At 44.1% G+C, this 18,647-nt stretch overlaps 1 protein-coding gene across 1 annotated transcript in view; it reads right to left on the bottom strand.

Annotated features, from left to right (window-relative positions):
* JPH3 (junctophilin 3) overlaps positions 1-17,226 on the bottom strand; it is an 87,569-nt gene extending 70,343 nt beyond the window's left edge. Inside the window, exon 1 of the mRNA XM_079988788.1 lies at positions 15,655-17,226. Coding sequence (XP_079844914.1) covers positions 15,655-16,036 — 382 coding nt within the window. The 5' untranslated portion in view covers positions 16,037-17,226. The remainder of the gene's footprint in view (positions 1-15,654) is intronic.
* Positions 17,227-18,647: the final 1,421 nt, after the last annotated feature.

Below are 18,647 nucleotides of genomic sequence, written 5' to 3'. Positions count from 1 at the left end.
TTATTCATGCTCTAGTGACCTCCAGTTTAGACTCCCGTGCATGGGGATGCTTTTGGGGGAAATGTAGAAAATTGGATTACTGCAACAATGACAACACCAGAATGCTGATGGGAGATGGGTGTTGTTGTTGTTGTTTAAAAAACCATGCTGAGTTCTTCTTATGAATAACTATTTCTGTTCTATTGCCACTGAAATAATGATGGGGGAGAGACCACTTTCAAAGACTGCATCCGTTGTTCTGGGGTAGTCAATTTAGTTGCTGTCCAGGGTTGCATTCCTTCGATTGTTATCTGTGGGGTGGGGGGCAGATGCCAGTGGTGAAAGGAGCCAGATAAAAGAGTGTTTGGGACTGACTAACCTGGAATAAAGATCACCTTGCGTCACTTCTCATCCTGGCAACCTCACATTAAAATTCCCAAACCTATGCAGGCTTGATAAGAAGTGAGCCCCACTGCTTTTTTAAAAAAGTTGTTCTCAAAAGAAGTATATGGAAGATTGATTTATTTAGTACAACAGAGCTACTGTTCTAGAAAGCAAGTGAAAGTAATTCCTTTCTGACTTTAGTGTGCTATGCATGGCAGAAACCTATCAGTTTCTTCTCAGACAGCTTTTCTCCAAGACAACTAGCAAAAGGTTTTTTAAAAAGTTTACTTTCTTTAAATAAAATACTGCCCCTTCTAATTGTTCTTAAAAACACAGAAGGAGGTGGAGAGGATTACACGTTAAAAATCCATGGTAAATAAAGGGGAAATGAGGAGGAGGCTAGGAACTCTGTTGGGATGGAAGAATACAGCAGAGAACAGGAGGTGTTGGGGGAGGCTGCATAACATGAGGCTGGTGTGTTGCTCACTTGCGCTCTATCCTATACCCAAATACAAATAATCATAGGAGGCGGGCTGCATGTTCTCTGTTCTCTGGCTCTGGAATAGGGCAGTGCAAGGGGAATAGCTCTGCTTCAGTCCACACTCATATGGCAGTGCAGAAATGGAAGGAAGAAAATATGAAGGAAGCTTCTGCTGCTGGAAAACAAAGGAGCTGTGAAAACACTCGTTGCTTCACAGAGGTGAGGGTGCCTAGACAGCATACAAACCCTCCAAGTGTCCCTATTTTCCAGGGAAAGTCCCAGATATACAGAAGCCATCCCAGTTCCTTATTTGATCCCGGAATGTCCCACTTTTCCTTAGGATGTCCCTATTTTCAACGGAGAAATGTTGGAGGGTGGAGTGTCATTTGACTCCATACCCACCCCAGAGCCAAGGAGATAAGTAACTATACAATGTTTAGAAGACATCTGAAGGCAGCTTTTTTATTGTGTTTTTATATATGCTGGAAGCTGCCCCGAGTGGGTGGGGCAACCCAGTCAGATAGGAGGGGTATAAATAAATCGGATGTGCCTATTTTCATCAGAGAAATGTTGGAGGGTATGTGCATATAATGCCACAGGAGTATATATAGCTCCCAACTCCACCTGCTTCTCCCAGAGTAACATCTTATCAAAACCTTACCAAAAATCTTATTAAGGTATGTGTTTTGAGGAGCATGTTGAAGGTGTATAAAATGTGGAGTGGGGGGGAAAGGAAGCTATTTGTTTCTTTCCTCAGGATTGTTATCCAATGTTAGTCCTGCTCAGAACAGACCTCTAGAAATTCATGTCCATTGCAAACATAGATCTATTACTTTCAGTGGGTCTACTCTGAGTAAGACTTAGTTGGTTACAGCCCCCAGGCACTGGAAATAACTCACAGGAGGATTTAAACTTGCCTGCGCGCTGCCTTAATTAAAGCAACACATCACCCTGATTTTGAGTTAATAAAATTAATTAATGCATGCCAAACATGGACTTGGGTTAGGAATCCAGTTAACTGGATCTAATGAAGTTGAAATGTACAAGATAAATGCATAAACAAATTTTCCAGTTTGATTTAAACAAGTTGGCATGAATTGGAACTTAAGCTTCTTCGCTTGTATCCTTACACAGTGTTAATCTGACATTCAGATTTCATTTGATAGCCAGTATCTTGAACTAAGAGGATCATACAGGAAGGCAATAGGAAAGGTGTCTCTGTCGGAGACATTGGAGAATGGCTGCCAGTCAGAGTAGACAGTACTGAACTAGATGGACAAATAAGTTTGACCTGGAATGCCAGTGTCCTTTTTTTATTTCCTATGAATTTGGATAAAATATATTTGAATAGATACAAGCACATTGGGGAGAGCGAATTTGCCTCTGCTTCAGCTTAGCTCCTCAGCTTCTGTTCCAGGTGACTATCACTTTGGCTGCTTATTTGGGTGGCTTATTTGGTTGGTAGGTTTTTCTTTTTTAAAGAAGCCCATTGTTCTGGACTCTTTACCTCCAGAGACTGAGTAATATTTCCTTCTTCCAGCCTGTGTGATTAAGCAACAGGCTTCTTTGGAAAATACCAATGATCAAGCAGAAGGCAGCAGAGCCGCAAAGGCCACCTCTGCCTGAAATGAGCAGGGGGAGAGGTAACAAGGCTATTAGAGAAGGAAGAAAGTGCTGTAAAGAAAGGCAGGCTGGCCGAGGGGAAATGCTTCTGCCGGAGACAAGTAACAAAAAAAATCTCGGGATGCATTTGCCGAAGATGGAGTGGAAGAGAAGGAACTGACTCACTCAGAACATGAAAATGCAAGGATGCTGGGGCATGGCTGGGGGCGGGAAGAGGGGTGCCTGAGGCAGACAAGGCTACGAAGAAAATGGGAGGTGCTTTGGCTTGAATCTTTACCAAGCAGGAAAGGAAAGCGCGCACTGCACCACAGCTTCGACCTGGATTTCGATTTTTGAGTCTGGAAATATGCTGCATTGGCCTCCAACGGTGGATTTGGAATGCAGGATTCATTTCCATGCAAAGTGGCAGCGTTGGAGAATCTCAGGCATGTAATGCATTAAAACAGTAACAACACGGCATATTGCAGTGAGCTACCTGGCTGTTTCAAAGCAGAGGTGCTTAAAGATGGAAACAGCAGAAGCTCTTAAAGGTGCAGCAGGGCATCGTTCGGTTCCAAAAGAGTCTTTGGTGTGCAGCTTTAACAGGCACAGCTATTCTTTCCCATTCCCCTTCATTCCCCCCCTTCCCTGCCCCCCCCCAAGGATGTGCAGAAACAGGTGCATATTTCAATAGCTCTGATGGTTGAGGGAGGGAGTGCGTTGCCTCTAAAAATGTTAAAAGGTGCATCTTTAAAAGCAGCCACAAAAAACAGCACAGGCACAGGGTTATGTGAGTCACTTGGCCACATTCAGTAGCATTTCCTGACAATCAGAGAACTACATTCCATCATCACCATTACAATGGAGGTAAGCAGGGCCTGCAACATATTGGTGCAACATGGAATGCTCCTGTTCAAGGTTCTGGCCAGTCAGACCCTTCCCCGGGATACTCCATTCCATTCCCTCCCCCAGTTTTCAGCTTTTTCCCTTCAGCAGCCAGCCAGCATCCTGTGTCTACTGAGTATGTCCAGGCCTCGGTGAGTTGTTTTGGGGGTTGTCTGTTTGCTTCCTTACATTTTTGTTTCTATTTTTCCTTCTTCTTTTTGGTAGCTCTATAATGCTTGCTCCCTTGAGCTGAAACCTCTCCTGTGTGTGTATGGTGCAGTTTTGGCTAAATAAGGATTGGCACTCACTCTGCAAAACATTGCTAATAGAGGGGATGGTGCTAGCAGAGGAGATGGAGGAGAAAAAAAGCATTTTGCCCAACAAAAATTCTGCTGCTTGAATTTTGGGAAAATATAATATCCCCACCTCCAGTTGCAATATTTAATCTGTGATTAGAGAAAAGCATAGTGCGAACCAAAGTTTAAAGGCAATGTCTGGCAGATCTCCTGTGTGATACACTCCCAAGTAATTTCCTTTTTTCATTTTGTTTGTTTGTTGAACTCTTGGGCCCTCCGCCCAGTATTCTCCTGAGAGAAAAGGCTTGTTTTCACCAGTTTCCCAAAGGACAACTTCCTGTGATGTCAAGCCAGCACAAAGCAAAAACAATCATCCTTGCTTTTGATGTTACTATATCCTTACACACATTTCATAAATGAAGAAGAAAGGCTTACTAGAGGTCCTTGTGAAGTTAATCATCACATCACAAGTTTTTACAACCTCTTGCCATATATTGTATATTTGTGTATTTCATTATCTGTACTTAACGCTTTCTTGAAACAGCACTGTGGGCTATGTCATTATTACACTAATTTTCTAGATAAGAAGCTGAGGCTGAGAAATCAGTAAATTGCCCTATGGCTAGCTGGTGAGTTTCTGGCCCTTCTAGGATATGAACCAACATTCAGACTGGACAATGCAGGCAATCTTGTTCACAAAACAAAATTTAAATTGGACTTTCAGTTTGGAGTGAGAGTTTTTCCTCTGCCTGCCTCAGTATGTATTACCTTTCCAGATGCAAAACCCTCTCTTGTTCATATAGTTTTCTTGGGCATATTGGGAACAGTATTGCCTTCTCCCATTGGAGGGGCCTTCTCTGCATTCCGAATTACTTTCAGAAATTCCTAAGGCAGCTGGCAAAAGGCCTTAGTGGAATGGTACCTTTGATTCACCCACCCTCCATTTTTAAAAATGTTGCTTCTTTATTTGGTTTAAATGCCCAATTGTTTAATGTTTTTGAAAGCTGCTTCAAGAATTTCTTTTGGCTGAAAATAGCATATAGATACTTGAAACAAAATCTCTCTGTGTATGCAATGTTGCTCTCCCAGTTTGCTCTAGAATAAACTTTACCACCAAGAGACAATGCTCCTCTATGTTCTCAAGGCAAATTTCTGTCCCTCCTGCTTGACAGTTTGTGTGGATTCTCAATCTGTAACAAAATTGTTGCTCACAGCTAACATGAGCGTATTAAACTCACTGTGAATATACTCCCTATTAAAGAACACTTGGAGGTTTTTAGTTTAAACTTGAAAATGTGAGTACAAGGGGACATGATAGCATACCCTCCAACATTTCTTCAATGAAAATAGGTACATCCTATTCCATAATGATAATTTTACTATTTATACCCCACACATCTTACCGGGTTGCCCCAGCCACTCTGGGCAGCTTCCAACATATACAGAAACATAATAAAACATAAAACATTAAAAAAAACTTCCCTATACAGGATTGCCTTCAGACGGCTTGGGGGTCGGATAACTCCATACCCTCCAACATCTCTCCAATGAAAAAGGGACATCCTAAGGAAAAGCAGGACTTTCTGGAATCAAATCAGAAACTGGGACGGCTTCTCTAAATCAGGGACATCCCTGGAAAACAGGGACACTTGGAGGGTCTGTGACAGAGGTGTGTAAAATTATGCAGGATGGGGCCATCCAATGAAGCTGTGTGTTGGAAGATTCAAGACAGACAGAAAAAAGTATTTCTTGAGGCATCAAATAGTTAAAATATGGAATTGGAATTAATTACCCTGAGATGTAATGATGACCACCAACTTGATGTTTTTTACAGGATTCAGCGCATTCCTGGGGGATAAGGTTACGAGTAGCCACTAGCAGTGATGGCTATGCTTGACTGCCACGGACGGAGACAGTATGGCTCTGGATGCCATTTGCTGGGAATAACTAGTTGCACTCAGGGCCAGCTTTTGGGCTTCCCACTGGGGCATCTGATCAGCCACTGTGAAAACAGAATGCTGGACTAGATGGGCCTTTGGCCTGATTGACCAGCCAGGCTCTTTTTATGTTCTCAAAGAGCAAGATGAAATAGAATTAAATTACAAGAAGCTTGATTTAGGTGGCCTGTCAGAAACTAGTTTTTTTCCTGAGGGCTTTCATAAGAAGCTTAGGAGCAATAAACCTGCACCTCAATCACCTGCCTACCCCCAAAGTAGCCAGCCAGTAAGTTCTGTTGCCTCACCTCCTTTGGCTTCTAGGGTGGTGGCTGAAAAGCTAGGAAGAACTCCTCCTGATGGACCCAGATCAGAGCTGGAGCCTCCAGTTGCCGACCCCTACTCCAGGGTGGAATATAAGGAATATAAGGAGAAAACTGTCCAAATGTAAAGCACTGTTCAGCAATAGGCTGCCTTAAAGAGCTTGTGGCATCTCCTTTCTCTGTCCAAAGAAAAAGTTTGGACTGGGAGCCTCTGTTGAAGGAGGCTTTAAAGCATGTGTGATGAACCTTTGGCTTTCTAGATTTTGCAGAAATACAACTCCCATCATCTCTGTCCATTGGCCATGTTTGCTGGGGCCGGTGGGCATTTTAGTTCAGCAACACCTGGAAGGCCACAAATCCCCACGCCTGCTTTTTTAAAAAAGCTACCATGGATTAAATGACACTTTGGGTGGCTTCTGATGCTCTGGAAATCAGGTGTTCCAGGAAGGATCTTCTCCATGGGGCACAAGGGGCTAATGTGGGGTGGGGTGGAGTAAAGTGCAGGAGAGGACTCTCTGCGACAGGCAGGCATCTCCATAGTGCTTCAGTAGCAGCAGAGGCAGAGGGAGCTGTATCTATGACAATATTCAGGCAGGTTGTAAAAGAGCCACTGAGCATCTGTCCCCAGGAGTTCCATGCCCCCCAGGTGAACGCCACAAGAACCTGGCGGCAAGAGAGAAGGAGCTCTACACTGTGCAACCTTAGACTGCCATTTATTCATAAATTATGTCTGTAGCCCTTTCCAGAGAATGGAGGCCTCTATCATTCTTCCATAACAACAACCCAGCATAGTAGGTTAGGCTGAGAAATGTTTACTTGCCAAGGCTTTATGGCTAGAAAAGGATCATGGCCAATCACCTAAAAAGCACCCAGCATCAATGGCACCTGAATCAGCCCATTTCCCTGTCCTGATCCAAGCCTCCTACTAGACCATCACGCTTTCCTTCTGGGGGTAAGATCGGTGCCACAAAATTGTCTGATGCTCCAGCATGTATCATGCTAAACATTCCCAAATGCATTCAGCTGCCTTATTATTTCTAATACGCTTCCTGCACAAAGTACAGCAGAATCTGGCTAATTCTCTCTCTCTCTCTCTTCTCTTCACTAATCCTCAAACTCAATAATCCTCATCACAAACTCTGTGATCTCGTCCCACTTCTCAGGCGAGTTAAGGCCCTTTCTCTCCTTATGCAATGTTCCATGGTACATTTACCACAATGCTGAGGTGAATTGTAAACAGCGAAACCAAGGCACTTAACAAAAACCAGCCGGTTGCTCAGATGCTTCACTATCAGGAAGAGAATCTGACAGGGAGAAATATGAGCAAGAAGGGCTGAAGAGGGTGCTTGCCACACACCTTACATCCCAGGAAAAGAAACAATCCCTCACCATCATCTTGAGGGAAATCTTACTGGGCCCCTCCAGACATGTGTTTTATTTTGGTTGTATTCAGCAACATGTTCTTAAGACAAAAATGGTGCCTTAGTGGTGGATTTATTCTGCTTTACTTGTTCTGCAATGCTTCCCCAAAGCTACCATCTCGTTGCTCTCCAGAGGGGCTATAGCACAAAAAAGCAGGGCAAAAATAAACTAGAACTTTTCTGGTATAAAAAGCTACATGATTTCAGCAGGTAATTACAGGATAAGCACTGATTGGAAATGAAGCAGTGTGATCACCCTGAAACATTTGCAAGTGTGAACAGTATAAAAAGCAGGATCATGTGTGACACTGCCCTTCCCCCACATAGCTTTATAGCACAAATAATCAGGAATGTGTAATTTTAAAAAAGGTACCGGGAGGGTCCTATAATCACCATTTGACAGAATTCTAGTGATTATAATTATCTACACCAGCATTCTTCAACTTTGGGTCATGAAGTGCAGTTGGAATACAGAACCCATCATCCCCAGCCAGTTTAGCCAATGTTGAAGATTGCCAATCTACATTATAATCTGCACTACATTATGTTGGTTCTATACCTTTTTAATGCATTGTTTCCCTCAGGAAACCCTGCAAAATTGTAGCCTGGACACATGTAGTTGCCTTCTACAGAGTCAAACCACTGGTCCAACTAACTCAGTATTGTTTCCCCCGGGAATGGGCAAGCTGTGGCCCTGCAGATGCTGTTTGGACTCCATCCAACATGGTCAGTGGTCAGGAATGGTGGCTGTTGTGGTCCAACAATATCTGGAGGGGGCCACAACTTTTCCTATCCCTGGTCCGTGCTGATTGACAGCGGCTCTCTGGGGTCTCAGGAGCAGATCTGTCCCATCTCTGCTATCTGACTACTTAACCAGAGATGCCACTGAGGATTGAATGGGGGATCTTCTGCATGCAAAGCAGGTGCTCTGCCACTGACCTGTGGCCCATCTGTGCTTGGTGAGGGGGCCGACAGTTCTCTATTCTCTACAGAACAACAGCACAAGTGCCCCGTACATGTGGTAGCTCTGAGCTCACACACCAAAGTTCACATGGGGCTCTGGAATGAATGGGGGCAAGTATTTCATCATCAAACAGGTGCAAATGGGATGTGCACTTAGCCTAAGTTACAAACCCAGAGCACTCCAGTGGCCTACACAGTGGGGGAAATAGCTACTGTGCCTCCGAAAAGAAACCCATCTGGAAGATGATGTGCTGTCCAGGAAAGTAAGCAAATGCTAAGGCCTTATAAGGAAAGAGAGTAAAATAAGAGAGAGGGGGGCATAATTATATGTTCTGACACATTTTCCCTGCTGGTTGAAGAGGTCTCTGCCAAGGTGTCCATTCTGTATAATTTCACACAAACAAAAATCATCTATTTCTTGTGTTTGTAAGTTTTTGTTATGTTTCGTACATCGTCCTGAGATACATATGTGGAAGGCAATAAATAAACAACAGCAGCAAAGAATAATAATTATATTCCTTTACCACCACCCCTCTCTCTCTACACACCCACAGAGCTGAGTTCAGTGTCTATTTCTATCACTGTGGTGAGGTGAAAAACCCATCTTATTTTCAGAACAAAACCTTGGCTATATAACAAATCGTCCAAATTCTTGTAAATATGCCTTTTAGTGTGGGTACCAAATTTGGGGCAAATCAAGAGGGCAGGAGAATAACAGATAGTTAAAGCCTAGAATAAAATTCATTACATGTGGAAGGAGATGCTTCTTACCTCCAACTTGTTGTTTTTTCCTAACTAATCTGTTTGCATTACTGGAAGGTACGACTCAAAGTGGGGAGGTGGGGAAGTTCCATTAAAAAACTTCCCTGTTGCCATTGGAGGCTGTGCAAGCGCGCATTCCTGAAAAATGTGCTGGACCATGCCCCTAATGGGTTAGGATTGTTGAGCAACTGCTTTCAGCACATTCAGCTGGTCAGTTGTGTGATAAACTTGGAGAGTGGTTAGGGTGGTTTGGACATGCATTGTCTGCCACACAGGTTGAGGGCAGCATTTAAGGATTACTTGCATGTGAGAAAGAGCCACTGCAGATCAAGCACCACAGAGCTTTCATAGGATGATGTACACCAGGCCTACATATACCTTGTGACCCAAGCACCACCCACAGACATTATGGAAGTCCACCAGGGACTCAATCAGCCTCCTGCTTTGTTGCCTGTGTGGGACTGCAGAAAAAAAACAGGGTGGGTCTGTAGCATCTGGAAACCAAGGTGGATGAATTTGGCTTGGTGGGTTACAAGTTGTGCATGTGAATCAGTAAGCGAGTCTTTGACTCATGAAGTATCTTCAAATGGCAGTACCATTTCCCCCTCCACTTTATCAGAGTTAGATTCGCACCATATGAATTGCCATCTGGATCTGTCCTTGGAGAAAACATTGGTTGCCGTATACCAAGCCCTGTAGCTCTGCAGTCTCCATTCATTACTTAATACTAGTCTGATATGCTTGCTGTTGTTCAGGGAAGGGCAGGGACCTCCAGAGCCAGGGAAGGATTGAGTTAACACACAGGAGGACCACAGGAGACAGGTGTGCACCTGATACACATACAGCATCTCCCCCTTCACAACGGCCATCTGGATGTGTCCTTGGAGAGTGCATTGGTTGCAATAAACCACAGACTGAGGCTTGCAGACCACATTCATTTTAGGGTGCTGGGGCAAAGGGATCAAAATAAGTGGAAATTTTATGGCAGCAGGGCCCAGTTGATTGCATGCCCAGTCAGCTCAATTAGTACTCTCCAAGGTCCTGAAAAAGGAAGAGTTGATATGAGGAGGAGAAAGATTGAGAGTGTGTGCTTCTTTTGAGATTAGATTGCTAGAAATTAAAACTGGGTTTTTTGTTTTTTTTAAAAAAAGAATGTTCTTGATGATTGGCTAGGCTAATTTGAGTTGCTAACGTCAGCCTGACATAGTACTGCTTAGTTATTTCCAGGACTGGGATGCCTTTCTGGTATTGTTCAATTAGCTCTGCTTCAATTTCCAAATATAAAGCAGCTAAAATAGAGTGTGGAGTGGAATGTATGAAATGCTTGCAGGCTATATATATATATATATATTACACACACACACACACACACACACACACACACACTTATATAGAGAGTGCAATTTTCAGTCCTAGAAACATCAAATGAGTACTCACTTTCCTCCTTTAGCTCTCCTATCACTCTAATGTCCATTGCTTTGATTGCTGTAAAGGTTTGTACCCTGGAAAAGCAAGAATATGCTTCTTCTTTCTATGTATGCATGATTTGAGAGAGAAATGGCATTGCTAGAGATGTATAAAATCATGGGGTTGGAAGGGTTCGCAAGTCCGAACCCCTTGCTCCAATACAGGGAAGCTTATGTATGTGGAGGGTCAGTTTGACAATAGCAATGTGGCTGTGCGTATGATGTATTTGACCCAGGATGCAAGTGCAGATATCCAGGATGTGCAGCAAATACACAAATGTGATTACATGCAGGTGGCAACTTCAACATGACATCGAGAAAAGTGGGATTTGGAATGTTTGTGATCTGGGCCTCCGGGTGATACTGAAAACGAGATGTGTCTATGTGAAAGGTATTCACTGTGTGCTTCTGGGTATGAGCAATGCATCTGTGTGCTTGCAAGGCCCAGTATACCTTTCCTGTGCCTCTGAAGCATCTGTGCAACTGTGAGATATAATTGTGCAATCTATGGGTCTGTTTTTGACAAACATGTCTGAAACATGAAACAAATGCGGAGGTGTGAGCATCTGTGTGTGGGTATGTGTACAAAGGGTGAATATTATGTGTATGACAGCATTGAAGTGTGCGAGAGAGACTATGCGCATGTGCCTGAAGAACAGGAGAGTGTGTGGGAGTTCCAAGAGCCTGATAACAGCAAAAGGAAACTGTGTATTGTTGCAACAGGAATGAGCACATGTTATAGGATGTGGGGGGTGGGGGGGAGCATCAAAGGTAGAAAGAGGAATGCGCATCCGATAAGGTGGGCAGCTGATGAAAACAGAAGTGTTTGGACCCCTTGGATCCAAATTCAAGCTAAAATGTACTGTACGCATAGCAATGGTCATTAGTAAATAATGCTGAGCTCCTGTTGGCACCTTGATGCCCTTTTGTTGGTTTCTCCTATGCAAGAAAATGTAGACTCTTCAGATCAGATCTTTAATACACACCAGCTTTGCTTTGTCTAAACCTGTTAACAAAACTTGATCTGCTTACAATACTGAAGTTTATCTACAATTTAAAGAATAGAATTGTGGTAGATAGCAATGTTGACATCCCAGGAAATGATGAAGCTTAAGAAATCAGAAGGATTAAAGCAGCACATGAGCTTTAATTCCCAATAGCTACCTCTTTTTGTCATGACAAGCAGTGAGCCATTCCTTCCTAGTGTAATATTCTTGACCATACATACATCCAGATGCAATAATATCTGAATGCATGAGTTCATTAGGAGTGATTGCCAGCCCAGTCCCCTTGAAGAACTCAGTTGAATTCCACTAAGGCCATTTGTTATCCTCAGATGAACCAAGTTTAAAAGACATATGAGACACGAGCCTGTTTTAGGGACATACTTTTATGTCTGTTTCGATTCTACACCGACAACTGCTGAGCTAATCATAGGTGCAAAGAAAATTGGGCCACATACAAAGATCTGTTAACAGAAACAGAAAATAAATTGAGGATAAAAGATTTTGATGAAATAAAATTTCTGCTAACGGATTGGTTGCAATACCACCAATTAAATGATATATTCAGAAGTGATAAGGAGAGAGGCTTTGGTAAGGAATTCTCAAGGTCTGAAAATTGGATAAGCTACTGTTGGAATGGGAAACAAAAGATGGAGAGGTTAAAGATGTAATGATAAAATGGGCAAAAGACTTGGGACACAATATTCCATTTGAGTCATGGGAAAGGCTGTGGAAGGAGGATTTAAAATTTACTGCATGCAGTTCTTTAAAGGAAAATTATATGAAAATGATGTACCGTTGGTACCTAACCCCAGGTACGATTGCAAAGATGTATAAAAATTCCACCAATATATGTTGGAATGTAAAGATAATGAAGGTACCTTTTTGCATATGTGGTGGACTTGTAGAAGGGCAAAAGACTTCTGGGAAATGATTTACAATGAGTTAAAAAAAATGTTTAAGATAACCTTTTATAAAAAACAACCCAGAAGCCTTCTTGCTTGGAATAGCGGGGGAAGAGATACCAAAGAACTTTAAGAGACTGTTTATGTATGCTACCACAATCACCAGAATGCTATTTACCCCAAAATGGAAAGAAAAAGGCACACCCACAAAGGAAGAATGGATAATCAAGATGATAGACTATGCCGAAATGGCAAACCTTACCAATAGGATCAGTAAACAAGATGAGAAGAAATTCTTACAAGATTGGATAAAATTTATAGAATATGTTAAAGAACACTGTAAATATGTTAAAACATTAGCAGGGTTGTTGTAACATTTATGATGTGTTAAATATGGACAACATATTTATAATTAAGATTTGAAAATTGCAGAGAAAAAATAATGATATGCATAATGAAGAATGATTGAATTTGGAAGCCAGGGGGAGGGGGAGGAAGTCAAACAAGATGAATTTGGTGTATAATTGAATGTAAAAGTGTTGTTATTTTTTAAAAAATGGAAAATTTTTTTTTTAAAAAAAATCATCATCATAGGTGCAAAACAAGGCTCTACATCAGGTGTGGGGAACTTTTGGCCCTCCAGATATTGCTTAACTATAACTCCTATCAGCCCCAACAAGCATGGCCAATGACTAGGGATGATGGGAGTTGCAGCAACATCTGAAGGGCCAAAAGTTCCCCACACTTGCCCTACAATTCTCCACCAAAGCTTTGCTGGGTAGGTTTCTGCTACCTGGACAGCATTTCTTCCTAAACTAGTTTCACAACCATCATGAAGTCTGTGTCCCCCATCCTTTCTAGCTTTAGAGACAACATTAATTTAGCCACGACAGAAGATTTACATTTCTGTCCAATTCCTGGGTTATTCAAATTAATGTCCTATTCTGTGGACTCCATAGCCAGCCAGAATTCATTAGGAATTGTACTGCTGCAGCAAGATTCCATTGTGACCACCTGAGTTCTGGATAAAGGCATGGACAGGCCAGATGCCTTCTTTAAAAAACCATCCCTTGGGTTTTTGGAGACTTTTCAAGCTGGTCTTCAGTCTTGTCTTTATAGAAAACCATGTATTCAGAATAATCCCAGGTCTCCTTAGGGAGTGGTAAAGGTAGAGAAGCAGAGCAGGAAACACGTAGAATGTATCCATGCTCTTTCTAAATTCTGTGTTCTATCAAGAAAATCCTCAGGTTTAACCATTTCAAGTAAATTCGTAAGCACAGCACAGAGTGTTAAAACATATCAAAGTCCTGTTTCCTCATCCCCAACCTCCCACTGCCCCATTCTGCTATTACCCCAGTCAGAACAACAGACTTGTTTATAAAGAGTTGCATTTTGAAGCCTTGGATCTCTACTGCTTCTCCTTCTCCCTGCCAATCCAGACTTTCAAAGCTGAGGATAAAGGCCTTGGATGTTTTTCTTTCTTTCTCTATCTAAAATCTTTAGAACACTCTAAGCAACATGGGCCGGGGTGAGGGAGATCAAAGCTGTTTGGATACAGACACATAAGATGAAAACCAGAGGCCTCCCTTGTTGTTTCCACAGGGTTCTAGGAAGCTAGTTTTGCCCTTACTACCTAGGGGAGCTGGGACACTGTCAGTGAACAAGAGACCGAGTGATTCAGTCACTTGAGAGAAAGGAAGCTGTTTTCTCAGGATAAGACATCAGAACTAGATAATTTCTCTCAGCGTCTCTGCTAAATATTTATTCAGTATTTGTACCCATTCCCACTCACCCTGATACACCTGAACGCGCCATCAGAGGTCAAAAACAGCTGTCCTCACCTGCCTCTGGGTTTCTCTGCATTAAGAGTGGGAAAGCTTTTCCAGTCCCTGGGCCACATTCCCTTCTGAGCAACGTTCTGGGAGCTGCAAGTCAGTGATGGACGGGGCCAGAGCAACAAATGTAAATGTACTTCTATACACATACACTTTTCTATGCTCTATCCAGGCAGGCAAGTCATTATCAGAGTTCAAGGACACATCCCAGCCACACAAAAGCACTCAATGAGGGTGTGAAGGAAGACCAGTGAGCAGGGTGGCCTGGGCAGAAAGGACATAACTAAAGAGGGAGTATGGCCTAGAGAGAGAGGCTTGGGCCCACATCTGGCCTCTGGGCCTGAGGGCCTCTACCCCTGCTGTACACAATCAAGCTGTGAAATCTCAACGTGGGAACACTCTATGAATTGCAGTCGTTTGCCAGATAAGCTCTGGATGCATCAGGTTGAGCTTTATGCGTGAGAATTTCAAAGTGCCTGCATTGAGAAGATCCAGCAGTGCATCTTGCTGTCTGGGTTATGTGTCTGTTTGTTTTTAAACCTAATCCGCTTCAGAGTTGAAAGAACCTACAGGTTCAAGTGGTGGGTCTAGAGTCATGCTTTCGAGTCATGAAACAGTCCAATGATAGGACAGGCACGTGACCACCTCAGGTGGCAGATTATGGGCAACAATTAAGGATAGCAGACTGGCAGTGGCAGAGACACAAATCTGATCCAGGGGGCATAATTCACTGGGACGTTCTGAACAACCCTCATGAAAATGAATGGAAGCCAAACGTCACTTCCTGGCAAACTGTGCCTCAGATTAATCCATGTAAAGGGGTCTCTCTTGGGTCATTTGTTCCAGATACCAAAAACCTGCATTTCCTGTTATGATTCTAACCAATTTATTGACCCTGCCTTACTGTATTCCTCCTCATATACAACTTTGGATATAGTTTGGTTCCTCACAGCCATTGCTCTTAATTTCTAAGCTCCTTTCCATACGCAAAAAATAAAATAAAAATGTTTCACAGTTCTCACCTCATTTATCCTTACAGCAACCCACAAGGTAAGCTTAGCTGAAAGATAGTGACTAACCCACCACAGGGAGTTTCATAGCTGAGTAAGAATTTGAATGCCTTCCAGCCTTCTACCCCCCACTCTATCCAACAAACCAGCTTGCAAAAAAAAGGCCTTCCCTTCATCAGGCAACAGAGAACAAGTAAAGAAACAGCCCTGGTCGCAAATGAACTTAGAGGGCTCCATTGGGAAGGGGCACTGCCTGGGTGAGCTGCTTTTCTCTGTCTTACAGTAAGAACGAAGCTTTCAACTGGCAGGGCTTCCTAAAAGGATACACCACAACCTGGCAGAGAAAAGGGTGGATGATCCACTGGACAACACCAAGGAAAAGAAGGAGCAAATGGGCTACTTACCTCCATCCGAGTAGGTCTCTGTCCCATAACCATCCTGAAGACCATTGCTCCAGGTGCCTTCATATTTGGCCCCATTGCCTGTGCATTCACGTACTCCGTAGCGTCCCTTAAATCCATGAGTCCATTCGCCTTTGTACACCCACTTCCCTTTGCTCTCCACACCAATGCCGTGGCGCTTTCCCTGGGCCCAGGTGCCCTGGTAGGTGTTGCCACTCGGCCAGGTATAGACCCCCAGCACTTCAAAGCCGTGACTCCAGGAACCCGCATACTCTCCTTGACCCTTGGGGCCGGTGCATATTCCGTGGCCGTGAGCCTTGCCGTCCTCCCAGCCTCCACAATAGGACCCTCCATCGTCAAAATTAAACCTTCCCCCACTGGACATGCATGTAACTCAGTTTGAAAATTCTCAAAAAGGTGAAAAAAAAAGAGAGTGAGAGAAGGAGGAGAAGCAGCCGCCAGGGGAGGAAAAAAAAACCCCCAAACAACACCTTAAATAATGCACCAAATCCAAATAGCTGCTTGAGTCAATTTCTGCTGCTCACACTTTCTCAAGGGGGAGACTCATGGAACCTTGATCCTCTTGGCTTCCTGCTCTGGAGGCTGGATTGGAGCAAAAGAGGGAGAATAATATTGTCCAGAACAGCAAATCAGGCAGGTTTTGGTGCAAGCAAGTCTCCTTTAAAACCATCCGAGGCAAAACCCAGGGAAAGAAAGGATGCGGAGAAACAGGCCAAGTACCAACATATAAGAAGAAGAATTCCTGGTTTTGCGGGAGGGGGGAGGATGCAACACGCAGGCGGCAGGAAGGGTCTCAAATCCCCCTCTGTGACCTCCACCTGCTGCTGTTTTGATGGAGAAATGGATCAGGCAGTCCAAGGCAGAGCAGCATCTTGGTGGTTATGTTTTTGCTGGAGAGACTCCTGAATCAGCAGCAATGCAGTGTCTGTGTCTGTCTGAATCTCACGCACACTCTCTTCCCCTCTCTTTCTCTCTCTCTCACACACACACACACTCACGCATACATACATACACACAAACACACACACACACACATACACACTCACAAACACACCTACACCTCACCCTACAAAAACAACTGTTCTCATTTTCTTCCTCCTCCCCCCCTCCCCACACCTCCCACCGCCACCCACAGCAAACCTCTCACTCCGTTAGATCTCGGCTTGTTTTTTGGAACGACTCCCACATTTTGCCTTCAAAGAGAGAGACAGGGAGAGATGCCCTTTTCGGAAGGGCTGGATTCTTTCAGCAGGGTGGCAGAAAACGAAGGGATGGAGGAGGCGGAAGAGATTGAGGATGGAGGGAAAGAGGCGCCTCTCTCTCTTTCCTTTTTTGTATCTCCAGTCTGGGAGGGGCAGAGGTCTTCTTGCATCCTCCTCACCCTCTTCTTCCCATCTTCCTCAGTGGAGACCGATCTTGCTTATTAAGGGGAACAGACCCCCGGCTCAGCTTCTGCCTCTCTCGCTCTCTGTCTCAGCTCAAGCTCCTTAGATTTAAAGGTACAGGAACTGCGTAACACTCATCGCTCGCTCTCTCCTCGCCCCCCCCCCACCACCAGCAGATCTCTCTGTTCTCTTTCACTTCCTTAGAGACAGGAGGCTAAAAAACCTCCAGCAGGCCAGAGAGAGATAGCATCCAGAAAAAAATGCATTTGGCAGGCTGCAGTCTATCAGCCTAGGAAGAGGGTAAAGATTTCTCAGGGAAACCAAGTGGGAGCTCTTGCCTTCCATAATGATAGCCCAACACTAACCTGGCTTATTCATTCACAAGTGGCACTGATTTTGCTGGGAGACGCAAGAGGCTATGCTTAGGACCCCACTCCTCACTTAATTTTGTTGCTGACAATACTTTCTTCTCTATTCTCCCATCCCACTTCTTAAATAAGCCAAATTTCCTGACTTGAAAACAACAGCCAGGGGCATACCTAAGAGTTGTCCAGTTTGGCCCCTGCCAAAGACACAGGCCTGGGGGGGGGGGCCACAAAAATCACACATCTCCCCTTTGGCTTGGAGTGGCTAGGAGTCCGCTCATCTGCCCATTCGCAGGGCCACTCCTCTCCTGCTCTGAACTGGCCAGGTAAGGTGCACAGGCTCCTCTGGGTGCCTTGGAGGAGGGTACAAGGGACGGGGGGGAGCACTGATACAGCTCCTTGCCAAGGGCACAAGGGAGTCCAGGTATACCCCTGCATCAACAGCAAGAGCATTTATTTATTTACTAAAGCAAATTACATCCTTCCTGTCCTAAGGACATACCCATGTAGCCCAGCATCCTGTTCTCCCAGTCACCAGCCAGATGCAAGAACACTCAGCCCTCCTGCAGATTCCAGCCACTGTCTCCTCTGACCACGGGACAGAACACAGCCATCACGGCTAGTAGCCATTGATAGCCATCTCCTCCAAGAATTTCTCTAATCACATTTTATATCCATTCAACTTGGTGGCCATCCACTTGGCTGTTGCGCGAGTCCAGGGAGGGCCCCAACAGTAAAAAGAAAACAAAAATAATAAAGTCAGTCAGAAACCTCAAAACTAGCATGGCAGCAGACAGTTCTTTTCCTCCCTTCCTTTCTAAGACAACCCAAATGGTTCCAATTGGTTTCATACATCACACACCTTAACGCCAGTAGGCTAGGAAGAAGAGGGGTGTTTTCAGCTGCTTTTGAAGACTAGTCACAGTCAGGAAGATCCCATATTGAAACACAGCTTCACAGGCTCCACAATCTTAAAACCATGGTAGGACAGAAAGAGGTGCCCCAGCTTACCTTAAATCATGAGCAGGACAACACAGGGAAGTATGTGCCACTCCTTCAGATACCTGGGTTCTAAGTCAGTCAAGGGATTATAAAGGTAAAGGTACCCCTGACCGTTAGTTCCAGTTGCGGATGACTCTGGGGTTGCGCGCTCATCTTGCTCTATAGTCCGAGGGAGCTGGTGTTTGTCCACATACAACTTCCAGGTCATGTGGCCAGCATGACT

The sequence above is a fragment of the Podarcis cretensis genome, assembly GCF_951804945.1.
Source record: "Podarcis cretensis genome assembly, chromosome: 8".
In the NCBI taxonomy this organism is placed as follows: domain Eukaryota; kingdom Metazoa; phylum Chordata; class Lepidosauria; order Squamata; family Lacertidae; genus Podarcis; species Podarcis cretensis.
The sequence above is the reverse complement of the archived record's forward strand: the minus strand, read 5'-3'. Positions and strand labels throughout refer to the sequence as shown.